The following is a 20442-nucleotide window of genomic DNA, read 5'->3' on the forward strand; positions in this document are numbered from 1 at the left end:
CAAGCTGCCTGTACAGAGCCAATCTCAATGTGATTGTGATTTCAAAGTTAACATACTTGTCTTGTAAATTGATATTTTATAGTTAAGGAACTTAAGAGGTTGTGCTGTTATAGAGAATATAATCATCAGAGTGACTTCAGGCATTGTGTTTCAGTTAGGAAGAAGTGGTAATTTATTAAGAAACATTATGACACGTGAGTTTAATAACTGGTTACCAGATTAAAAACCTCGTAATTACTATTTTATTACCTTTATCTGTTGATTTAGTATTGTAATGTGCACACAAACTAGGGAAAGGAGGTCAAAAACTTGCATTGATTTGCGATTTCTGAAGCCTCCTGCCTTTCTTTTATGTCATAAATGTCCTGATGTTTTTACTGAGACGTTTTTGTCAGTTGCCAGCAGTGTCCAGGGATAACCAGCTGCCCGATGGAAGCAAGTTAATACTATCTTGCCTTGTGCAGCAATTCGGTTGGTAACAAACCAAAGTGAGGTTAGAACCTTCCCCTCCCTTAAAACTCAGGGATTTGATCCATTTTTTAACTTTCCAGGTGTCTGAAATTCAAACTAGAGCAGTAGGCTGCTGAGCACTTGGAAATCCACTTGGAGTCACGCGCACGTGCGGCGGCATTTGCAGCGTGTCTGTGATGTGCAGGTTATGCAGTGCTGCTGCCTTGTTGCTGCATAAAACATCTCATTAAAATGTAGGAAAGAATGCGTATTTTGAAAGGCATGTGTTACATGTACATGAAGGTCACATCTATTTATGATTGAAAGCGTAATAATTTTACTGCTGCCTGTTGATGAAAGTTAGCTTTTGAAGAGCTGCACTTCTGGCTAAGAGGGGCTCTGTGAGGAGTGACCAGATAATCCCACAGGCTGCCCTGTCACCCACTGCATAAGCAGTTCTGCATAACAAAGTTCCATGCACTGTAGCAATCTTTCCATCAATATGAATGTGTGGATGTAGATGTGTGTTTACCATCAGAAAGAATTGCTTCCTGTAAATTACATGTTACTACAGAAGGTAGTCTAGAAAGTTATATTTATTTTACCTCTTACCTTTTTTTGCCTAGAATTTAAAGATCTTAGGATCTAAAGGTAAGTCACTGTAATTGTTAGTGTTCTGGAAAGATCTGCCTCTACTTAAGCTGTGAATAGGAAACCAATCCAAAGATGCTGGATGCTGGCTGGAAGCCTTTTTTGTAATTATTATTATTTATCGGTAATAAGCATAATTCTTCATCTGAATATATCAGTCCGAGAGATAAACACCAAGTTAAGTGGAGAAGCCAAACTTTCTGGCTGCTATAATGAATTGCACACAATAAATTCCTCTCCAGAGACTTCATGGAAATAACCTAGACGCTATTTTATTTATTAAAATAAATGCAGGCTTCCAAGAATTGTTTTTTTCTAGTAGCTGAATTGACAGTGACCATACTGTCTGGTAAAATTCAGTAGAAGTGCAGCCTCTCTCTTTGGATTGAGTTACATTTTATTCTGGGTAGTCTTGGGTTGTTAGATGCATTTTTATATAATTGTGAGGTCTATAGACCATTGAGGAAATGCAGAGATACTTCGACAAACTTGAAGCTCCTGAGCTGTTTCGCTAATGACGAATGAGCTCAAACTAGTTCTGAGATGTTGGTAGTTCGTAAGAATGAGTTTGGGTTGTGGTGGTGATTTTTTTAATTATTGATTTTAATCTGAATTGAAGACATCTTTTTAATACTTGATTTCAGGAGGACTTCTGAGGTTGTGTACTTCCATTTTTCTCTGTTTTTTTGTTTTTTTGTTTTTTCCCTCTCCTTTTACCCAGGATATTCTTCAGTAATTGTTCATGTTTCTCAAGTAAGATCTTTCAAATTCAAGATTAGAACTACATCGGATAAGACCAAGTAGTAAAACGATCTTCAGTTACATGCAGAATTTCGGGGAGTTTTTCTTCAGCAAAACCGCTTCATTTTGAAGACAGTGTAGTTTCATTGTTTAAATGAGATTAAGGAAAGAAAAGTAGTAGGGAGAGAAACTACAGTGTCTAAAACGAAACATGAAAGGTAATCTAGTGGAAGAGAGATCTTGCTTCTAGAGTATTACGAGCTCTAGTGCAACTGATAAGAAAAACAGCGTCTTGTAGGATAACCTCACGTCTATTTTTAGTAGAATCCAATAAGCAAGGAGACAAAGCCCATCTTCAAAGGATGCAGTAGTCAGTGAGTTCTTGCAAGTAAAGGAAAATGGCTTAACTGTTCTTTTCAGATTAGAGAAAGATATGCATCTTGGATTACTTATAAACAAGAGTAATCATGATTACAATGAGCTTTCTCCATTAGAAGTCATGGGTTTTCACTTTTGGTTTCAAGATTCTGTGCTAATCACTGATGTAAAATATCTAATTGCAGTAGAACAGCACTGTTGTCCCTTCTCCAAAGAGATGTTCTAAGTGCTTGAATAACGAACTGAATTTGTTCTGTACTCTTGAATTAAATGTGGATCTCTGTCACTTTCTACGTAGCAGCACAGAGCTGAGTTGGGTTGAGAGCATTGCTTGAAGCAGTCAGTAGCATTTCAATCACAGCTTCTTCTGAGTGTGAGGAAATAAGATTCTTTAGTCCCTTAGGCAGGGGAAAACAAATAACTTCCTGACAAATGTAATCACACAGACAAAACTGAATGCAGTATTGTATATACAGAATTACAAATAATGAATAAATGGGGATAATTGCTTCCCTTGATGTACTGGCTTTTTATATCATAGTGTATTTTGTAAGCGTTTGGGAACAAACTGATTTAGACTTGTAATTACTCCAGACTGGAACAGCTCTGTGACTGCATCTCACTTGTGCAAACAGTATGGTGTTGTTTATAGTAAACAGTGTAACAGCTGCTGTAATGGAGTGTACTGAGACATGATCGGTCATGCTGGTAGCTCCACAGTTAGCATACACGATACCCCAGGAGGTACGTGCAAGGTGTCCTTCTCTGGGCCAAGGACAAGTCTTCCTGCAGACTCACTGTGTGAATCTTGCACAGACACTATATATTCTCTTACATAGAATTATTTGCCAATTCTTTTGCTAAGCAAGGCTCCATTGCAAGAAGATGCACCTCAAAGGCTAGTTCAGGGAGCTTCCATCCCTTGCTTTTGTTTTGAGGTTCTGTCAGTGTCTGGGTTAAGATCTGCATGATCAAGAATAATCAATTAATATTAAAGCTATTTATTCTTGCTTTGCAGTATTCTGGGTGAAAATTGTGCGTCAAAAAGAAAAGTCCTGTGCAAATGTAGTAATAGCATTTAACCAGTGTAAAATTATTTGCAGCGTTTGTAAAAAGTGTGGGTATAGGACAGTGTTTTCCATCTGCACATAAATGACAATGACAGCACGGTATAGTTTCTTTTGTCACTGGTGACTTTCTTTACATTATACATTAAGAGAAGGCTTTCTATTTCTGAGCTTCTGATCTTCCTGTCAAAGTGAAAACACTACAGCTGGTTTTGTTCTCTTTTCCATTCAGTTTGTTTTTGTTTTGGTTGCTTGTATTATTCTAGTTTGGTCCACTTTTTTATTTTGGTTGTGAATTTGTAAACACTTGTGTTCTGAATTAAGTTTTTATGGAACGCTGTCTTAAAAAGAGTAGGATATTATTGACTGTGTTAACTTAATGCTCTGGCTTGCACTGTATGTACGTTATTCTCAGAAAAGGTTATCTCCAGGCATTTCATTCAGTTTGTTTAATCGCTGTAGACATGACTTGCATGTTTTCTTTATGCTTTCCTCCACCCTGACACTCATTAGCCTCATAAAAGAATATGAGATCTCCTTTTTCCTCCTTTCTTGCACAGTGCTGTTTCTCTACACACCATCTGGAGTCAGCAGTTCTTGCTAAATGTTAGTAAGTGCTTCTATCTGGAGTTATTGGCGATGTTAATGGTTCCAGATGTCCTTGCAGAGAGCAAGGAAACTCTGAAGAACGAGCGTTTGAACTGTAGAGCAGGGACTCCTGGAGCCCTGATGGTTCTTGCTTCTAAAGAAGCAAGGAAGAGAACTCACCTTTCTAAGAATTGTTAGTGTGCTTCTGGAATAAGTAAGACCAGAGATGCTGTTGTCCTTGCCCCAACACAGCTAGGGGAAAGAAGGGCTTGTATATATTAATAGTTTGTAGTCTGTGTTGTGCAAAGGCCTTTTTTTTTTTTTTTTTTAAGTAAATAAACTTACATATGAGGTGGTAATAGGGAGAACTCTTGAAGAGCAGGTGCTTGGATTTTTCTAATTTCAGTGATGAAGGAATGATTGAGAGAGTAAAATGCATAACGTATTCCAAAGCAGCATTTTGAAAACATTTATATTTCTTGTTTTCTGAAATAGTGATGTTCTAGTTCAGCTTGCATGCGATGGAGTTGCAGGTCTGAAGGTACAGTTTTTGTTGTCAGTATTAGGAAAACTCTTCCGGTAGACTTAAACAAGAGAAGCATCAGAAAGGTTTGGCAAATTGGTCTGTAATTACAGCACTGACAACTACTGAAGCATAATACAACAGACTTCTTGAAGGGAAGATACTTGCTGTTTACTACGTTTTTTTTATATATATATATATATACACGAAAATGAACAACTGTTGTGAGTACAGAATTGTCTGATAAGGAGATAGAATTCGAACTGCTGCTGGAAGTCAGAGGTTTATAATAAGAACTGTTTGACTGCCTGCTTTATAAAGTAAACAGATGTTTGTAAGTGTCAGCTCTGTGAGTGTTTTGTTTTTTTTTCATGTTAAAAATAGGTAGATGCAGTCCAGAATACACGGGGAGACTACACTACTGCTTGTAATGCTTCTGAACTACATATGAAAATATTAGTTGGTAATATCACCTCTCTCTCTAAGGATGGTGGCCATATTAATCATAATACTCATTTCACAATGGAAGACGTCTGTGAAGGTATGTAGGAGCTTTGTTGTTGTTCTTTCTTAATTTTCTGCTAATCTGGTAAGCATGCAGTCCACATCCTAGAGAAGCTCTGTATGTAGTGAAACAAATGAAGAGGATTTGCGTGAATGAAGCTACCTGTTTGTTTTCATAGAGCATAATTGACAAGCAGTCCTGGTGTACGTAAGCGTACTTTCCACCGGCGTCACTTAAGTGGTTTGTCAGAACCCTCTGGAGACAGGCAGAACTGAAAAGAAAAGCTCATACTTAGTGAATCTGAATAACATGTTGCTCTGGCTGATCACGCTATGTAACTTAAACTAGTTTTGTATGGGAATAATGCAGATGTAGTAGATAGCAATTAAACTTGAGAAATGTTCTATTTTATGTAGGTTTTAAACCTTGTGTGGGTGACTGTGTGCAAGCAAAGTATTTTATTAACCCAGAAACATGGAGCAGTAAAGCAGTTGCTGTAAAGCCTTTGAGGTACAAGCGAGTGGACAAGGTAAATGTACTGTAAATTTATTTTGACGAGAGGAATCCTGCTTGAAGTGATGGGTTTTGTGGGTGCTTCTAGAGTTGCTAGTGTTGTTAGATCTTACGTAACACATTAAATAGAAGATAGCAGCTCCACAGGTGATTAGGATGATTATAGCTTATTTATAACGAAGCCTTTTGGAAATATTTACGCATTCTAGTTAGTACAGGGGGATTAACTTATGTGCTGGCTACAGATTCTGAATTTGGGTGCATACTGTTGGTCTAGTTACACTGATTGTAATAAGGATGCATGGATTTTCAGACTCTTAATAAATTCTACAGTCATTAATTCTTTTAATGTTTAATTTGTCCAACTGTTTTGTCTTTAAAATAGTAATGGTCCCTTCTTTATTTTCCTGAAAATATTTGTGCTTTCTAGGAAAACATATATTGATTTTATGGCTTATTGTATTTTACTTAAATTTCTATGTAGAATAGTACTTGTTTGTTGAGTATGGGACATTTTCTTCTCTTTTGACTGCTAGTATTGAAGTATAAATTTAGGTAAGTTGCTGAGTTGCGAGACAGGTGCTGCGGTTCAGTCAAATTACACGTAGCACTCTCAAGTGGGACCTAATACTTACCTGAAGTGCTTCTGTTTCTGAAACTTTCAAAGCTGAAGGCAAACAGTGATTCTAGGTTGGAGCTGTATATTTCTCTCGTGCATTCTGGAACTCTGATTATTCTGCTCTGTTAAATGTAGGATGACTGTTGCAGGGAAAACTAAGCACTGGTTCTTTGCCTCTTAGCTTAAGCATATAGTACCAAGTAACACTGAATAACAAACTGTTGCAGGTTCACATTTCCAGCATGTGTGGAAGAAGTGGTACAGTAGATGAGAGTATATTTTTCACTTTGGATTCACTGAGACTTCCTGATGGCTATTCACCACGTATAAATGATCTAGTGAATGTGGTTGTGGTGGAGAGCAGTCAGTCATTTTATGTTTGGAGAGCTCTCTGCTTGGTTCCAGTCGACCAGAACAGGTAACATTTATTCTTTTGTTCTCCTTCCACTTGCTAACAACTAGGGATAGATGGCAGTTGAAATTTTCTTGTGTCTGTTGGGAAGATGAGAGTGGTATGTTTTAGGCCAGGCTTTCTCTCCTTCCTTTCCAGAAGGTGGAGGCATCTACACTTACTGAAGAAGTAATACAAGTTGAGCTCAGAGATGCAGCTAGGCAAGGATTGAATTTTGCTCAGTTTAGTAAATGTCAAGCTCATGCTTTTATTTCATCTTCTCTAATCTGTGTTGTGCTTCTAGTGAGGGTTATACTGTTTGAAACCTTAGTAAAACTGGTGTGAAATAAATATAGTTTAGTGTGGGAAGAAGCGAAATTCAGTGAAGTAGTCCACTACACAAATGCAGAATAGAAAGTGACTAGTCAATAGCAGTTCTGCAGGAGAGATCTGGAGCTGAACTCAAGATTTCAAGCTGGCATTCTCAGTGCAAACAAGGCCTTGGTAGGCTGATTCTGCAGGCAGGAGATGAGCAGTGGACCAATTGGATAGTCCAAAGGAAAGCACAGCTGACCTTCATACACCTCAAAATGGGAGTCTGTGGGAGAATTTACTTTCTTCCATCTCTAGGGAAGATCATAGAATCTTTGGGCTTTGAAGTGACCTGTAAAGATCATCGAGTTCAACTCCCCTGCAGTGAACAGGGGCATGTGCAGCTAGATAAGCTGCTTAGAGCCCCATCCAGTCTGACCTTGAATGTTTCTAGGGACGGGGTATCCGCCGCCTCTCTGGGTAACCTGTTCCTGTGCTTCACTACCCTTATTGTAAAAAAATATTTAAATAGAAACAAAAATTTCCATATATGCAGTCTAAATCTCCTCTCTTTTAGTTTTGAAACCATTTCCCCTTGTCCTGTCACGAAAGACCCTGCCAAAGAGTCTGTTCCCTTCTTTCATAGAGAGCCCCCATTAGATACTGAAAAGCTGCTATTAGGTCTCCCTGGAGCCTTCTCTTCTCCAGGCTGAAGAGCCCCAGCTCTCTCAGCCTGTCCTCATAGGGGAGGTGTTCCATCCCTTGGATCATTTTTGTGGCTGTCCTCTAGACACATTCCAACAGATCCATGTCTCTCCTGTGCTAAGGTCTCCACATCTGGATGCAGTCCTCCAGGTGAGGTCTTCACCAGTGCAGAGTAGAGGGGCAGCATCACCTCTTTCAAGTTGCTGGTGGTGCATCTTTTGATGCAGCATGGGATATGGTTGGCTTTCTGGGCTGTGAGGACACACTGCTGGTGCATATCCAGCTTACCATCCATCATTACCCTCAAGTCTTTTTCAGCAGGGCTGTGCTTCATCCTTACATCCCTCAGCATGTACTCATGTACAGTGGGAGTTGCCATGACACAGGTACAGGAGTGGGCTTTGAGAGTCATCTCTGATGTAGCTAATAAAGAGCAACTGTCTTGATTTTCTACTTCACTACATTAGGTAACTAAGAGTACTTACATTATATAAATAATGGAGACATTATTAAACTTTTTTGAAATGCCATTTTAACTAACTGAATAGTTTTTCTATAGAAACAATTTTTAAGAAGACTTTTACAGGTAGCCAAGACTGATCATTGAGAGCTACAGGAAAAAGTATGTGATTTTGGCCTTGTTGGCTTTTTTCAACAATAGTGAGTGTAACAGTAGTGTCTAAGGTTGCTTTTTGGTTTCCAGCTTTTTTTAACTTTCTTTTTCTTTAGTGTATTTCTTTCAGATTTTTGCAGTAGGCAGAAGATGTACCTCAAGCTTATGTTCAGAAATCTTTAAACAATCTGTTCATTTTCTCTTTCAAGCTCCAGTACTGAGCAGGACTCTTGCTAAGGACGCAGTCTCTGTTGTCTCCTGATTCAGCTCCCAGGGAGATCCACAGCACCTTCAGTCACCATTTGGTTCAGCTCTTCAAGAACGAGCTAGCTTCTTAATCATTTTAATCTCGTATTCAGATTTTTACCCTGGTTTATCGTGATGTTGATGAAAGGCTTGTTTTTAATTTTTTTGCTTAAATAAGGGTAACACAATGTCTCAGGAAGTGTAAGTAGCAGAGAAAATCAACTCTCTTATGCTTCTATATAAACATTGTCACCGTTCTTTAGTATAGTAATTCTTAATCTAAGATATTTCCTGAGTGTGTTGTGCTTAAAAAAAAACTTTTGAAGTGTGTTTGTTACAAGATTACTATTATAAAATTCAATCTTCTTGCAGACAGTCTCACTCAAATGGCTGTGATGCAGATGAACCTAATGAAAACTTAATGAGAAACAAAGGAGGGCTGGAAGTATCAAAAATAACTGATTTTGGAACTATGAAGCAGGGGGAATCTAGAAACATGATCATTTGGATAGAGTAAGCCCTTCTGGTTGTTCTAAGCTTTTTTCTGTTCCACTACTCTGTAATCTGTAAACCTTTCTTTCATACAGAAGCCTCTCGTAGTTAAGTGTTGTGGTTTATGGTCTTCAAATAACCCATGAATACAGGGATTTTGGGGAAGTTTTCTTGTTAGATTTAATGACATTTGGGTAGTCTTTTTAAAGAGCCTGCAATTTTCAGAAAGTGCTCTGAGACTTTCCAATTGTAAGTCTCTTTTAAATCTGAAGTTATTGGGTATGGATGCTCAAATGGAGTCAGAATTGAATATTCTGTTGTGATGTCTTTTTTTTTCCTAAGGTTCATTTCCATACGATTAGGGAGCAGAGGTTACTGTCACTTACGCTTTATAGACAGTATTTCTGTATGCATATTGCTGGTTTTTCTGCTGTGTTTCGTATGGTATTTGATATGACCTAGAAATACTAACAGGTAGTAGAATTCTAGTCCTCGTGAATTAGAAGAAGCAGAGCAATTTCTTTCTGATAGTGGTTATGAAATAATGGTGAATTAACCCCACAAACAATTAGGATTTGGTGTAGGATTAAGCTTCCCATTATCAGTGCTAACAATGAGTTTAATTATGTAATTAATCTCATAACTACTTCTAGGAATAAAGGGAGTGTACCACAGTCCTTAATCAGCTGCAGATTAGCTGGATGGGTGAAAGACAAGCAATTCAGTTTTCACATTCCTCAGAAATACCAGAACAGTCCAGCAGTATATTTGTCATCTTCTCCAGTAAATCAGGAAAGCGTTGCAAAAGCTGCAGTGAATTCCTATAATGACAGTGGAGCAGCAACATATGAGTCACTGAAGAATACATCCATTATGAAGAATGGAGTCATTTCAGGTACAGTGAAATGTTACCATTTTTAAATGTGAGTGCACACTCCACAGAAGACCCGTAAGTTTGTTTGAAAAGGCTTGTCTATGCTAGCCATAACAATTCTGATTACAGAATTTATTGTTATCTGTTTCCTACAGAAAGAATAAATCCTCAGGAAATAAATTTATCAAAGACAGAAGAAAACTTTTCCCTGCTTAAAGATGAAAATCTGTATCATGGAGAAGAAGAGCAAAGAGAAGATGTGCAGCAACCAATAGATCACGCTGATGTGACTGGAGAAATTGTCATACCACCAGGCGGAAAAACATTCGTAGTGATCGTTTGCACAGCTGTGTAAGTATTTCTTTGTACTGATTCATATAATGAAAACAAATCATAGTGATAGTTGCCAATTCTAATGATTCTAAGATCATCCAGTCCGATCATCAGCTCATCACCACCATGCCCAAAAAACCACGTTGCTCAGTGCAGCATCTACCCATTTCTTGAACTTCCAGGGACATTGACTCCACCACCTCCCTGGGCAACCCATTCCAATGCCTAACTGCTCTTTCTGCGAAGAAATTTCTTCCTAATATTCAACCTGAACCTCCTCTGGCACAACTTAAGGCCATTACCTCTCATCACTAATTATCTGAGAGAAGAGGCCGACTCCTACCTCATCACAATCTCTATTTAGGTCGCTGTAGGAGAGTGATTAGGTCTCCCCTGAGCCTCCTCTTCTCCAGACTAAACAATCCCAGTTCCCTCAGCTGCTCCTTGTGCTCCAGACCCCTCATGAGCTTCATTGCCCTTCTTTGGGCCTCAGTGCCCTTCTTGTAGTAAGGGGTTGAAAACTGAACACAGTACTCAAGGTGCCACCTCACCGGTGATGAATACTGAGGGATGTTCACCTTCCTGCTCCTGCTGACTACGCTGTTTCTGATACAGGCCAGGGTGCCATTGGCCTTCTTTGCCTCCTGGGCACACTACTGGCTCATGTTGAGCTGTCTGTCAAGTAACCCCCCCAAAATCCTTTTCCTCCATGCTGCTTGTCAGCCACTCTGCCCCAAGCCTATAGTGTTGCGTGGGGTTGTTGTGACCAAAGCGTAGGACCTGGAACTTGGTCTTGTTGAAGATTATACAGTTGACCTCATTCCGCTGGTATAGCCTTTCTAGATCCCTCTGTGGAACCTTCCTAATCTCAGGCAGATCAATGCGTCCACCCAACTTGGCGTCATCTGCAAATTTACTGAGGTTGCACTCAATCCCCTCATCCAGATCATCAGTAAAGATATTATACAGGGCTGGCCCTAATGCTGATGCCCTGAGAAGCAGCACTATTTACCCTTTGCCAGCTGGATTCAACTCCATTCACCACCACTCTCTGGGCCCGGCCATCCAGCCAGGTTTTTACCCAGCAGAAATTACAGCTGTACAAGCCACGGGCTGCCAGCTTCTCCAGGAAAATACTGTAAGAGACATTGTTGAAGGACTTACTGAAGTCTAGGTGGATTACACCCCAGTCTTTCACTCATCCACTAGGTGAGACACCTGGTCATAGAAGGATATCAGGTTGGTCAAGCAGGGCCTGCCTTGTGTGAACCCACGATGGCTCAGCCCGATGCCCTGGTTATCCCACAAAAATAATAAAAACTGACTTAATGCTTCTGTTATACTCAGCACAGGGAATTTTCATGTGAGGATCATTTTGCTGTAGTTTGAAAGGCAAGCTGAGAGCATGCTCTCACTTTATGGAGAAAGGCATGCATAGAAAGAGCAATTTGTATTTCACTGTACATGCCATAAAGCCTGAGAATCTTCTAATAGTACAGTACAATCCACACAAGGCTCCATGGGAGAGAGCAGCATGAAGATAACAAATGTTTGCTGGCCACTTCGAGACCACAGAGACTGAAATTTTAGACTGTGAATCTGCGCAGTTCAGTGTCTGCACTGAGTGTGTATCAGAGAGAAAACAGGTCACAGCTTTAACCTGAATAGGTAGTGTTAGTTGGCATGAAAAAGTGGTACTCCTGCTAAAGTGAAAGTAAGCTGGAATTCTTCTGGGATGCTCCTGTTTCAGACACACAGTGACAGTCTTGAACTGTGTCATTAGTGCTGGTGAGAGAATCTAGCTTTGGATAGTGCTAGGAAGAGTTCATTAAGGTGTTTTGAAGCACATGGTGCATGCCAAGGGCTTTGGTCTTTAGTTACATAGAACTGGATCTGAAGAAACCATTCCCACTGTTTTTGGATTTTGGGTTTTGTTTTTTTTTTTTTTTTTTTTTTTTTTTTTTTTTTTTTTTTAATCAGTCATTCCCCCGCTGCACTTACACATACAAAGTTTGGTTTTTCAGAAGTTAAAGGATCCTTCCTGCTTTTTCCACTTGATGTGTTTGCAATTAAGACTCAGTTCTGAGTCGCTTTAAGCAAGGCAAAGCAAAGCTGCTGCTGTACACACAAGTGATTCTCGGTAGGTTCCTCTAAGGGAGATGTTTGTCTCATCTTGTTCAGGTACAGTAATACTCCTGTCATCTTGTTATTCTGTATCTAGTTAAGGAGAGGGATTTTGCTCTTTAGCCAAGCTTTTGATGAAAGGGAGGTTTTTAAGTCCTTTATTTTTTCATTATACGAGGTGATAATTGGACTGAGTTCAGGGAAGGAAGTGAAGTAGGGAATTGCCTCAGGTTAGCAGCTCTCATATTGCTGCTGAATTGGCACAAGAACTACATTTTCACTGGGGAAAAAAATAGTACTTATGACTAGGGAAAACAAAATGTGAACGTGATGATTTTAAGAACATAACTTTTTCTTATTTGAAGAAATCCTGGATACAGTAAAGAGCTCTTGTTGCTTGGTTTTTCTGATTTTACTATTGGACGCTATATTGAAACCACTGTGACAAATGAGGCAGAGTTACTAATAGCACCTGTGGAACCGTTTTCTGCAAGAAAGGTTGACATTACTTCGGTACTTCAGCAAAAGAAGACAACAGTGATTGCCCCTAAATACAGAAGGTATTGTGAATTGGAGAGGGGAAAAAATAGTACTTGTCTCATACTGTTGTATATCACATTGCTAAATGTGAAAATGAAAGAGTTTGTGCGTGTTTTTGTGTTGTGCACGTGTTATTTTCAGACTGTACTGACAGGTTTTTCTAGTAATGAACTGCTTGATGTCTTTGTAATCTGTTCACACAGAAATGCTCTACTATATATGTACAAATGTAATGTGCAAATAAGATTACTGTGCAGCTGTGTCCTACAAGTAACAGTTGTGTTATTTCAGATTTTCCATCTTTTTTCTTAATCATGTTCTGAGTTGACTTCTTAAATCCTCAAGCAACTTGGCAGCTGTATCAAATAAATTTGTAGATGTTCATCTTTAATTTAGAACTTTTTATTTTGCAAATAAATTTCTAAGTGTTAACGTACTATTTGCTTAATTATAAAAATATGACAAAAGGGAAGAGGATAAAAGCAAGTACATAATGTTTTTGTGTAATCAGTAGCTGGAACGCTTACCTTTCATGTCAGTATAGCAGACTTATAATTGTCACTTTGAAACAATCATTGGATTTATTGCATATATATATGTTATTTAATAACCTCTATGATGTGGCATGTTAATTAGCTGTCCTTCACATTTCAAAAAAAAAAAAGTTAATGATATGGCATATGTTTTTGTTTTAGAAGTAGCAGAAAGCTTCCAAGCTTCCTCCCACACTATGCCATACCAAACGAGTTAAGAAGATGCGTGGAGCAGAAGTTAGATATTCTGAGCTTTCAGCCTCTCCTAGCAGAGGTACGCAAGTGTAGATTTGGATATGAAAATATATTTTCTTTAAATTTATCTTTTCAAACTGGCCTTAATTTGGCAAAAATTTCTGGCCGTAAGTGTAATAGAAGCTGATGTGATACTGTTACCAAGTAGACTAAGACTGTTGTCTGTATCCTCTAACTTGTATGGGTTTTGGTAGATCATGGAATCCAAGCTTTGCAAAAATGAAAAATGGTAAATGTGCAAGATAGAGGATGTCGAAGTATGCTGGGGAGGGATATTACAGAAGGTGGGAAAAGAGCAGCACTGCTGATTTGACTTGCATTTAAGTGAGAATGTATTCTAAGTGAAAGCATTCTTTGCTGTTGATCATTGTTTAGAGAACTTTGTCTGCTGGAGAAACGTCTTCAGAGAGACTTGTTAAGCTCTGAGGGTGACAGATTTCTTCAGGTCACCATGAGCTGTGTAAAAACCAGACAGGGCAGATTGACGTGGCTCTGTCTCTTCATCTATCTCTGTGCAGTGTACAAAGTTACCTATTTTTTTAATGCTTTCTGGGATCGGTGAGCGATAGAATTCTGTTTCTAAACTGCCCCCAAATTCAGGTGTTGAAACTGCCATTGTAGTTAGGTGAAATGTAATTAGCTCTTTAACTGAGTGGCTGTTGTATCTTAGCTCCAAGAGCTATACAAATTCTGTGTTGTCTGTTGTGGGAGTTCAAAAGTTTAGTTTATTTAGGTGCTGTATTTATGCACCTTATTTGGCAACCTGGTTGCTGCGCTTAGAGGTGTTTAGTATAATACTAAGATTGATGAGATGAGTGTACTTCATTGTAGAGATTACAACTGTAATGTATACTGCTTTTCTTTACAGCATCTTAATCTAGAAAATTATGAAGCAAAGTTTTCTACTCTCTTGTGGCTTGAAGAGATCCATCAGGAAATGGAAATAAAAAATTTTGACATGTGTGGGGTTACTTTGAAAAGGAATGGGAATTCGTTAATGTTGGAAGTGCCAGGAGTGGAAGAAGGCAGACCTCACCTCTCTGCAGGTAGTGATTAATGTGAGATAAAGCTGAGTACCGTGTTCAGTATTTTCACTGCAATACAAACTCCATTGCGTTGGCATTTACTTAAAGAAGTCTTCAACAAGTTTGAATACAAAATCATTAATCTAGGCTACTAGACAGGTGAACCGCACCGCTTGTGTCTCACAGTTGTGCCATGGCTGCTGTCTGAAGTTTTACATACATCTGCTGCTATGAGTGGTCTGTTATTTTCAGGCTTCTCATGTACAAAAACGGTTGAATTTTTCTACAAAAAATAAACACTGCAATGGAGTAAGATCTAAAAAGCAATGGACATATCAAAACCAAAATCTGGGAAAGTAGTTGAATTGATAATATCAAATACTGTGATATGCACTATACTGATCAGAGGAAATGCTGAAAGTCTGATGGCATCGATATTTGATGCCTTTTAAAATGTAACACGTAGTTGTATGTGGTAGTTCAGAATTAGTGCCTAATGAGATATTCACGGATACAGCAAGTTTGCTGTAGGATGTGTCTTCATGCAAATCTCTTATCTTAACCATGCAACAGAGAAAGTAAAACTCTCGCTGCAGCGCTTAATTTCTATTTCTTGTAACGGTATGTTATCTCTTAACTTTATAATTAGGTGATAAGGTGATACTGAAGAGTCAGATCTACTCAGAGCATATAATAGAGTACATTGCCTATGTTACTGAGGTAAGTAAGGTCTGTCTGCTGTTGAAAATACTGTAATCCACGGGATTCAAAGGGGAAGCTGGCAATTAATGAGATTACAGACTAGCTGAACCTGTTTTGAGGAAGCTAGTTTTTTTTATCTAATAAGTGATGTATTTTTGTTGTGAATTTAGTTTTTCCGAGGACTTCCTTTTCTCTAGATCATAATCCTTACTTGCCCTGAAAGCACTCTTGATGTAATCTAGAACTGTAATATGTTGGTTGTTAGTAAGTCTGGGTTTCTGAGGTGTTTTGTTTTCTCTTTCAGTAATTTCAAATATGCTTGTGTGTAAATGGCTAAAATCTTCATCAATAAACTGTTTTTTTTTTTTCGTTTTGCAACAGATATGTAATGAAAATGTTACTCTTAAATGTAATGCCGATTTTGAACGGGCATACAACTCGGAACCCATGGATGTGGAATTTGTTCACTGCAGGTATTTTTACAGACTTCCAAAAAGCTACATTTCGTGATTCCTTGCTTAGTGGTTTTGGTAGATACAGGAAGGGCACGATTAAGATCTTAGGAGTCAACTCATTCACCTCTTTCCCGCTGTCCTCCTTGGTTAAAAGACTGCAGCAGTAGTCACTGGGTACAAAGCATTCTTGTTTTGTGTCTCTGCTTTTATGTGTGAGTGATTATTCCACCACCTGACATTGAAGCAGTTATTGGGGTTGTATGGAGTTCTTTTTTGTTGTATGAATTGTGTTTCTTTTTTTTTTTTTCTTAAGAAAAAATTATTCCATTATGGTGCACTGTTTATAAATTGCTAATGTTAACCACTCATGCTTTATTTGTGGCATATTATTTGTGTATAGGTGCTTAATCTTCCATCTAAGATCAGTTTTGCAGAAAACTTGCTTGAAAGACCGTCCAACTCTGGAACACGAGGTCATCTTTTTCTCACTGAAGAGCTGGAGATGTATCAATGCTCATAGCAAAGCTGTTGACTGACACGTCTACAGTATATTTTCCAATAAATACTCTGCAGTATTTCTGTGTAGAACTATTTTTATAAGTACTGCTGCATAGAAAATGTACTAGTTACCTTCATGATTCTGTAGTTTGTGAAAATTTGGGATTTTACTTTAATCCACAAGCTGTTGATCTGCTGTTCTAATAACAGGGTTCCTAGCAGGCGGTGCCATCTGGCAGTTGAGCAAGCTACGTGTCTGGGTGAAAAAGGTACACTTCAGTTGACTTAAGCTGTCTGGAGAGGCTTGTGGGGAGTCTTTTGTTTTGTATTGCTTTCACATCAAGCCATACTGAAATAGTTGCATTATAGTCTGTTTTTACAGGAGTTTTCTGTTTGTTTAATTGAAAAACAGCTCCCTAAAGAGAGACAAGACCCCAGAGAGGGTCTTGTCGGCCATCAAAAGGAACATGAATGGAAACTTAAACTTTTGTAAATAATTTGAACAGATAAGAACTGTATAAATCATACAGTTGTAACAACGGTATGTGAAATGGCAGTGTTTTGTGTTACCTCAGAACTTAACTAGAAAGCACAGATACCCTGTTCTGTGGTTGAGTGGAACGATCCATGTGATCTTTGCACAGGTCTTTCCAGCTTCTGTGTTAGGATTATAAACCAGTTTTAAAAGCGTAGAGCAGGATGATATATCAGCAAAATGTGTGTTCATGTGGCTTTCAAATTTTTCTATTTTTCTCTTCTAAACTTGAAGTGTTATTTCCGGAAAGGCTTCTCTTACAGTCACCACAAACTGTCAGGACCCAGAATATCACTGAGTATCGTGGTGTTGATGATGGCCTTGAGCAGTGTTCCCAGCAGGAGAGTGAGGTAACTGTCTGTAAATGTTTGCTAGAGCACTGAGCAGCGTCCAAATTCGTAACAGATACGTACTTCACGGCTGTTGTTAGCAAGTGTTTGTATAGTAGAGCGTTAACTAATTGAAGTCACATTCTGATACTTTCTGATGACAGAAGTTTGTTTGCTACCCGAAAAGAGGGAATTTTATAACAAGTGATGCTGTTAAGCTAACCATCCCATCTAGAGTGGAAAGCGCTAGTAATAACCGCTGTTATAATAATTAGAACTGTCAGATTTCCCTTAAACTAGTTTTCATAGCAACTTTTTAAGATACGTGAAGTCCTTTCACTGTGGCAGGAAACATTAATCATGATCTGAGCAAATCTACCTAGGCTTCTTTACTGCTAATTAAGTTATAGGAAGAAATTGTAGTAGTCTTTCTTAAAACAACTTTCAGAATGATATTTAGTCCTCTTTCCTATTTGAAATAAGACTGTCACCAGCACTGAATCAGCTTTGGTCAGCTTTGGGGTTGGGTTCATTTGGTTTTGTCCAGAGGTTCCACAACATATGTATAACGTTTTTCAGTGTTTTAGAACATTTCCACTGAATGATTTCCCCCCCCATTCACAGTGTGAATCTTCTATCTGCAACTTGTAGATGTGGCCCCTGGTTATACTATATGCTACTGCAAAGAAGTGAGAAGTGTTGGTCTCTTTTTTTCTTTTTTCCTAACTCTGATTTAAGCCATTATAGGCATTAGGTTTACCTCCTCCTCATCAAACTGAAAAAGCTAAGTTGTTTCAACCTCTCCAGTTCGTAGTAACATGCTGTTTGCATCAAGCAATCCACAGTATGCAGTTGCATAGTAACATGCTGTTTGCATCAAGCATCCACAGTAACTCAGTTTCCCAAACAGGGCCTGGGGATTACTGCTCAGTTAGTGTTTTCACAGCCTGTCCTGATCCACACAGTTATTCAGTCCCAGGTGCAGAGCTTTCAGTTTAGATTTTCATGAGGTTTTTTTTATCTCACTGGAAAATTTCTTCAAATGATGATGAGCCTTCAGGCATTTCAACTATGACTCTTGATGTTGTGTTGTTTGCTGATCTACTGACAATGTATTTGTTCTCATCATAGTTGTTGCTGAAGATAATGATATTTGCCCCAATTACAACTTTGGGATACTTAGTTTGTGACCTGTTTGCAGATGAGTGTTGAACTATTGTTTAATGCCCTTTGAGCCCAGTAATCCTGCCAATTTTCTGCTCACCTAACCATCTATTAATCTAGTTAATGTTCTTGTTGCTCCAAAATAAGAATTCCACAGTAAATAGACCACTTCAAAAGCCTTACTGAAGCAAAGGAGTATTACAATGACAGCTTTTCTTCTCTCCACATAATAGTCCCTTCATTATAGAAGGAAATCAGGTTGGCCGGTTCTTCTTATATCATCTATCAGTAAGTTCTCTTCTTTCATCTGTTTCCGAACCTACACAATGTTTATCTCTTTCCACCACAGCCATTTGCAGAATCTCTTCTTGTTACTCTGTTCCTACTGCGCTTAAACACCAGTTTAAAAGGACTTTGACCTTCCAGATTTTATCCAGCTGTCCAGGCAGCGTTTTTATACTTTGCTATACTTTGCTTGTCCTTGCTTAAGCTTCCAGCTTACATTCTGTGAATTCATCAAGAAGCTACAAGCTTAGATAAGCAGACTTTCTGTTGAAGTTCTTGATGATCTTGTGGAGCTGAATGGTTCATTATGACGTCTCAGTAAGCAGTTTTTAGTTCTCCTGGGAGAACTAGCTTCCTGGAGGATTTTGCCTCATGATGCCTAAAAGAAGCTGAAGTTTGCTAGAAGGTCCAGAGTTATGACTCTGCTCGTACCTTTTTAGCCTTGTTCCAGATCCTGAGCCAGTTATCTTGCAATAAAAGTTGGTATATAGAAGTCTGTCTTTTCCCATGTATTCAGCATTATTCCTGATTATTGCATCTGCCATTTATGCTAGGAAGCTGTTGCCCGCTCACTCTAGTAATTCTGGAAACTTCCTTAGTGAATTGCAGTAGGTCTGTGAATGATGGAAATCTCTAGTGAGCAGCACAACTTGTGATCAGGAGACTAATGCCAGTTCTTTGTGGGCAGTCTAATCCATGTCCTCCTCCTGATGGCGAGGTGATACAGACACCGCCAGACAATATTGCTGCTGTTCTGTCCTGCTGTGGTAACAGCTCAGACACGTCTGGTTTTGCCGTGAGTAATTTCCAGCCAAGATCCATCATACGGACACAGAGCCAGAGTGGTAGGAGCCACAGCATAGCTAGTTATTGCAAGATGCCTGCTTCTACTGGGTCAATTCTGGTTGGCTACAGGGGTGATTGAGAACATAACAAGGATCCCTCATCTTACCCCAGAGCAACATGATCTCTTGAAGCTCTGATCTTTTCAGGTTGCCACTCATATCCATCTGGATAAGTAAGAAAGCGACTAATCAGAAGGACTACATAAGCCTTGCAATATTCCCATGGTATCATGGCTCTAGGGAAGCAGCAAAAATCCCAGGATAATACGGCTGGGAAGCAAGTACCTCTGTCTTGTACAAGAAGTAATCAACACTACCGCTCATCATTACCATTAGAAACAGTATTATTAAGAGATTCTGATCCAGAATGCTGCTAATGCCTCTACAGGCAGTTTCCTCTTGTGCTGCCATCTGAGAGGTACCGTCTCGCAGAACTTGAATGTTAGCTTTCATGGAAGGAAAAAAGTTACTTGCCTATGGCAAAGTATATGTGAAATAAGTGTTTAATGTTACCAATAAATGCAAACTTTGAGAAACCTTAAATTTTAGCATGGGATCTCTTAGCGTCTCTCATACTCTCTTTCTTTCTTCACAGATATTCTATTAGTAAAATAATTCCACTTGGGGGGGGAGGGGGGAGTAAAACTAAGCAATTTCAAGTATTAGTGAAGATGGTTGCTTGTTTCTCTGAAGCTATAAATGCATTTACCTTCGTTTGATATTTCCAGGTCAGAAAGCTGCAGAACAAACAGACAAAATGCATGGCATCAAGGCAGATAAGCATAGCAAATGCAGAAACAAGCCAACTTGGTATATTTTACTACTTCTTTGATATTCAAGTATAGCCAGTTCAGGATTGCAGTCACTTCAGGCAAACGAGAATAGAGTACAGTGTCTGTCAGATGTCCTCGTGCTCTTTTAAGGAGAAACTGTAAAGCAGTTTAACTGTAGGCAGGAAGTTTCGTTAGAGTCCTTCTGTGGATTATTTAAGCACCTTCAGCTAAGCAGACTCCCAGTGATATAATCTGTACTCAGTAAACTAACTGTTCCTAATCACCAACTGGAAAATTTTTGGTCACATTCAGAGCTTCCGGTTTGTTGCTGGAATGTCTACTTTGCAGAAAATAGTTACTATTTTTAAAAGGTTTCAG

At 38.8% G+C, this 20442-nt stretch overlaps 1 protein-coding gene across 3 annotated transcripts in view; it reads left to right on the plus strand.

Annotated features, from left to right (window-relative positions):
• Positions 1-20442, plus strand: part of MOV10L1 (Mov10 RISC complex RNA helicase like 1) — a 36892-nt gene that overhangs the window by 3008 nt on the left and 13442 nt on the right. For all 3 annotated transcript variants that reach the window (XM_021384730.1, XM_021384731.1, XM_021384732.1), the window contains exons 3-16: positions 4783-4939; positions 5320-5432; positions 6263-6453; positions 8675-8815; positions 9448-9689; positions 9824-10019; positions 12491-12685; positions 13361-13472; positions 14322-14499; positions 15128-15198; positions 15562-15653; positions 16344-16402; positions 16903-17018; positions 20020-20101. In XM_021384730.1, coding sequence (XP_021240405.1) covers positions 4783-4939; positions 5320-5432; positions 6263-6453; positions 8675-8815; positions 9448-9689; positions 9824-10019; positions 12491-12685; positions 13361-13472; positions 14322-14499; positions 15128-15198; positions 15562-15653; positions 16344-16402; positions 16903-17018; positions 20020-20101 — 1945 coding nt within the window. The remainder of the gene's footprint in view (positions 1-4782; positions 4940-5319; positions 5433-6262; positions 6454-8674; positions 8816-9447; positions 9690-9823; positions 10020-12490; positions 12686-13360; positions 13473-14321; positions 14500-15127; positions 15199-15561; positions 15654-16343; positions 16403-16902; positions 17019-20019; positions 20102-20442) is intronic.

The sequence above is a fragment of the Numida meleagris genome, chromosome 1, assembly GCF_002078875.1.
Source record: "Numida meleagris isolate 19003 breed g44 Domestic line chromosome 1, NumMel1.0, whole genome shotgun sequence".
Taxonomy (NCBI): Eukaryota; Metazoa; Chordata; class Aves; order Galliformes; family Numididae; genus Numida; species Numida meleagris.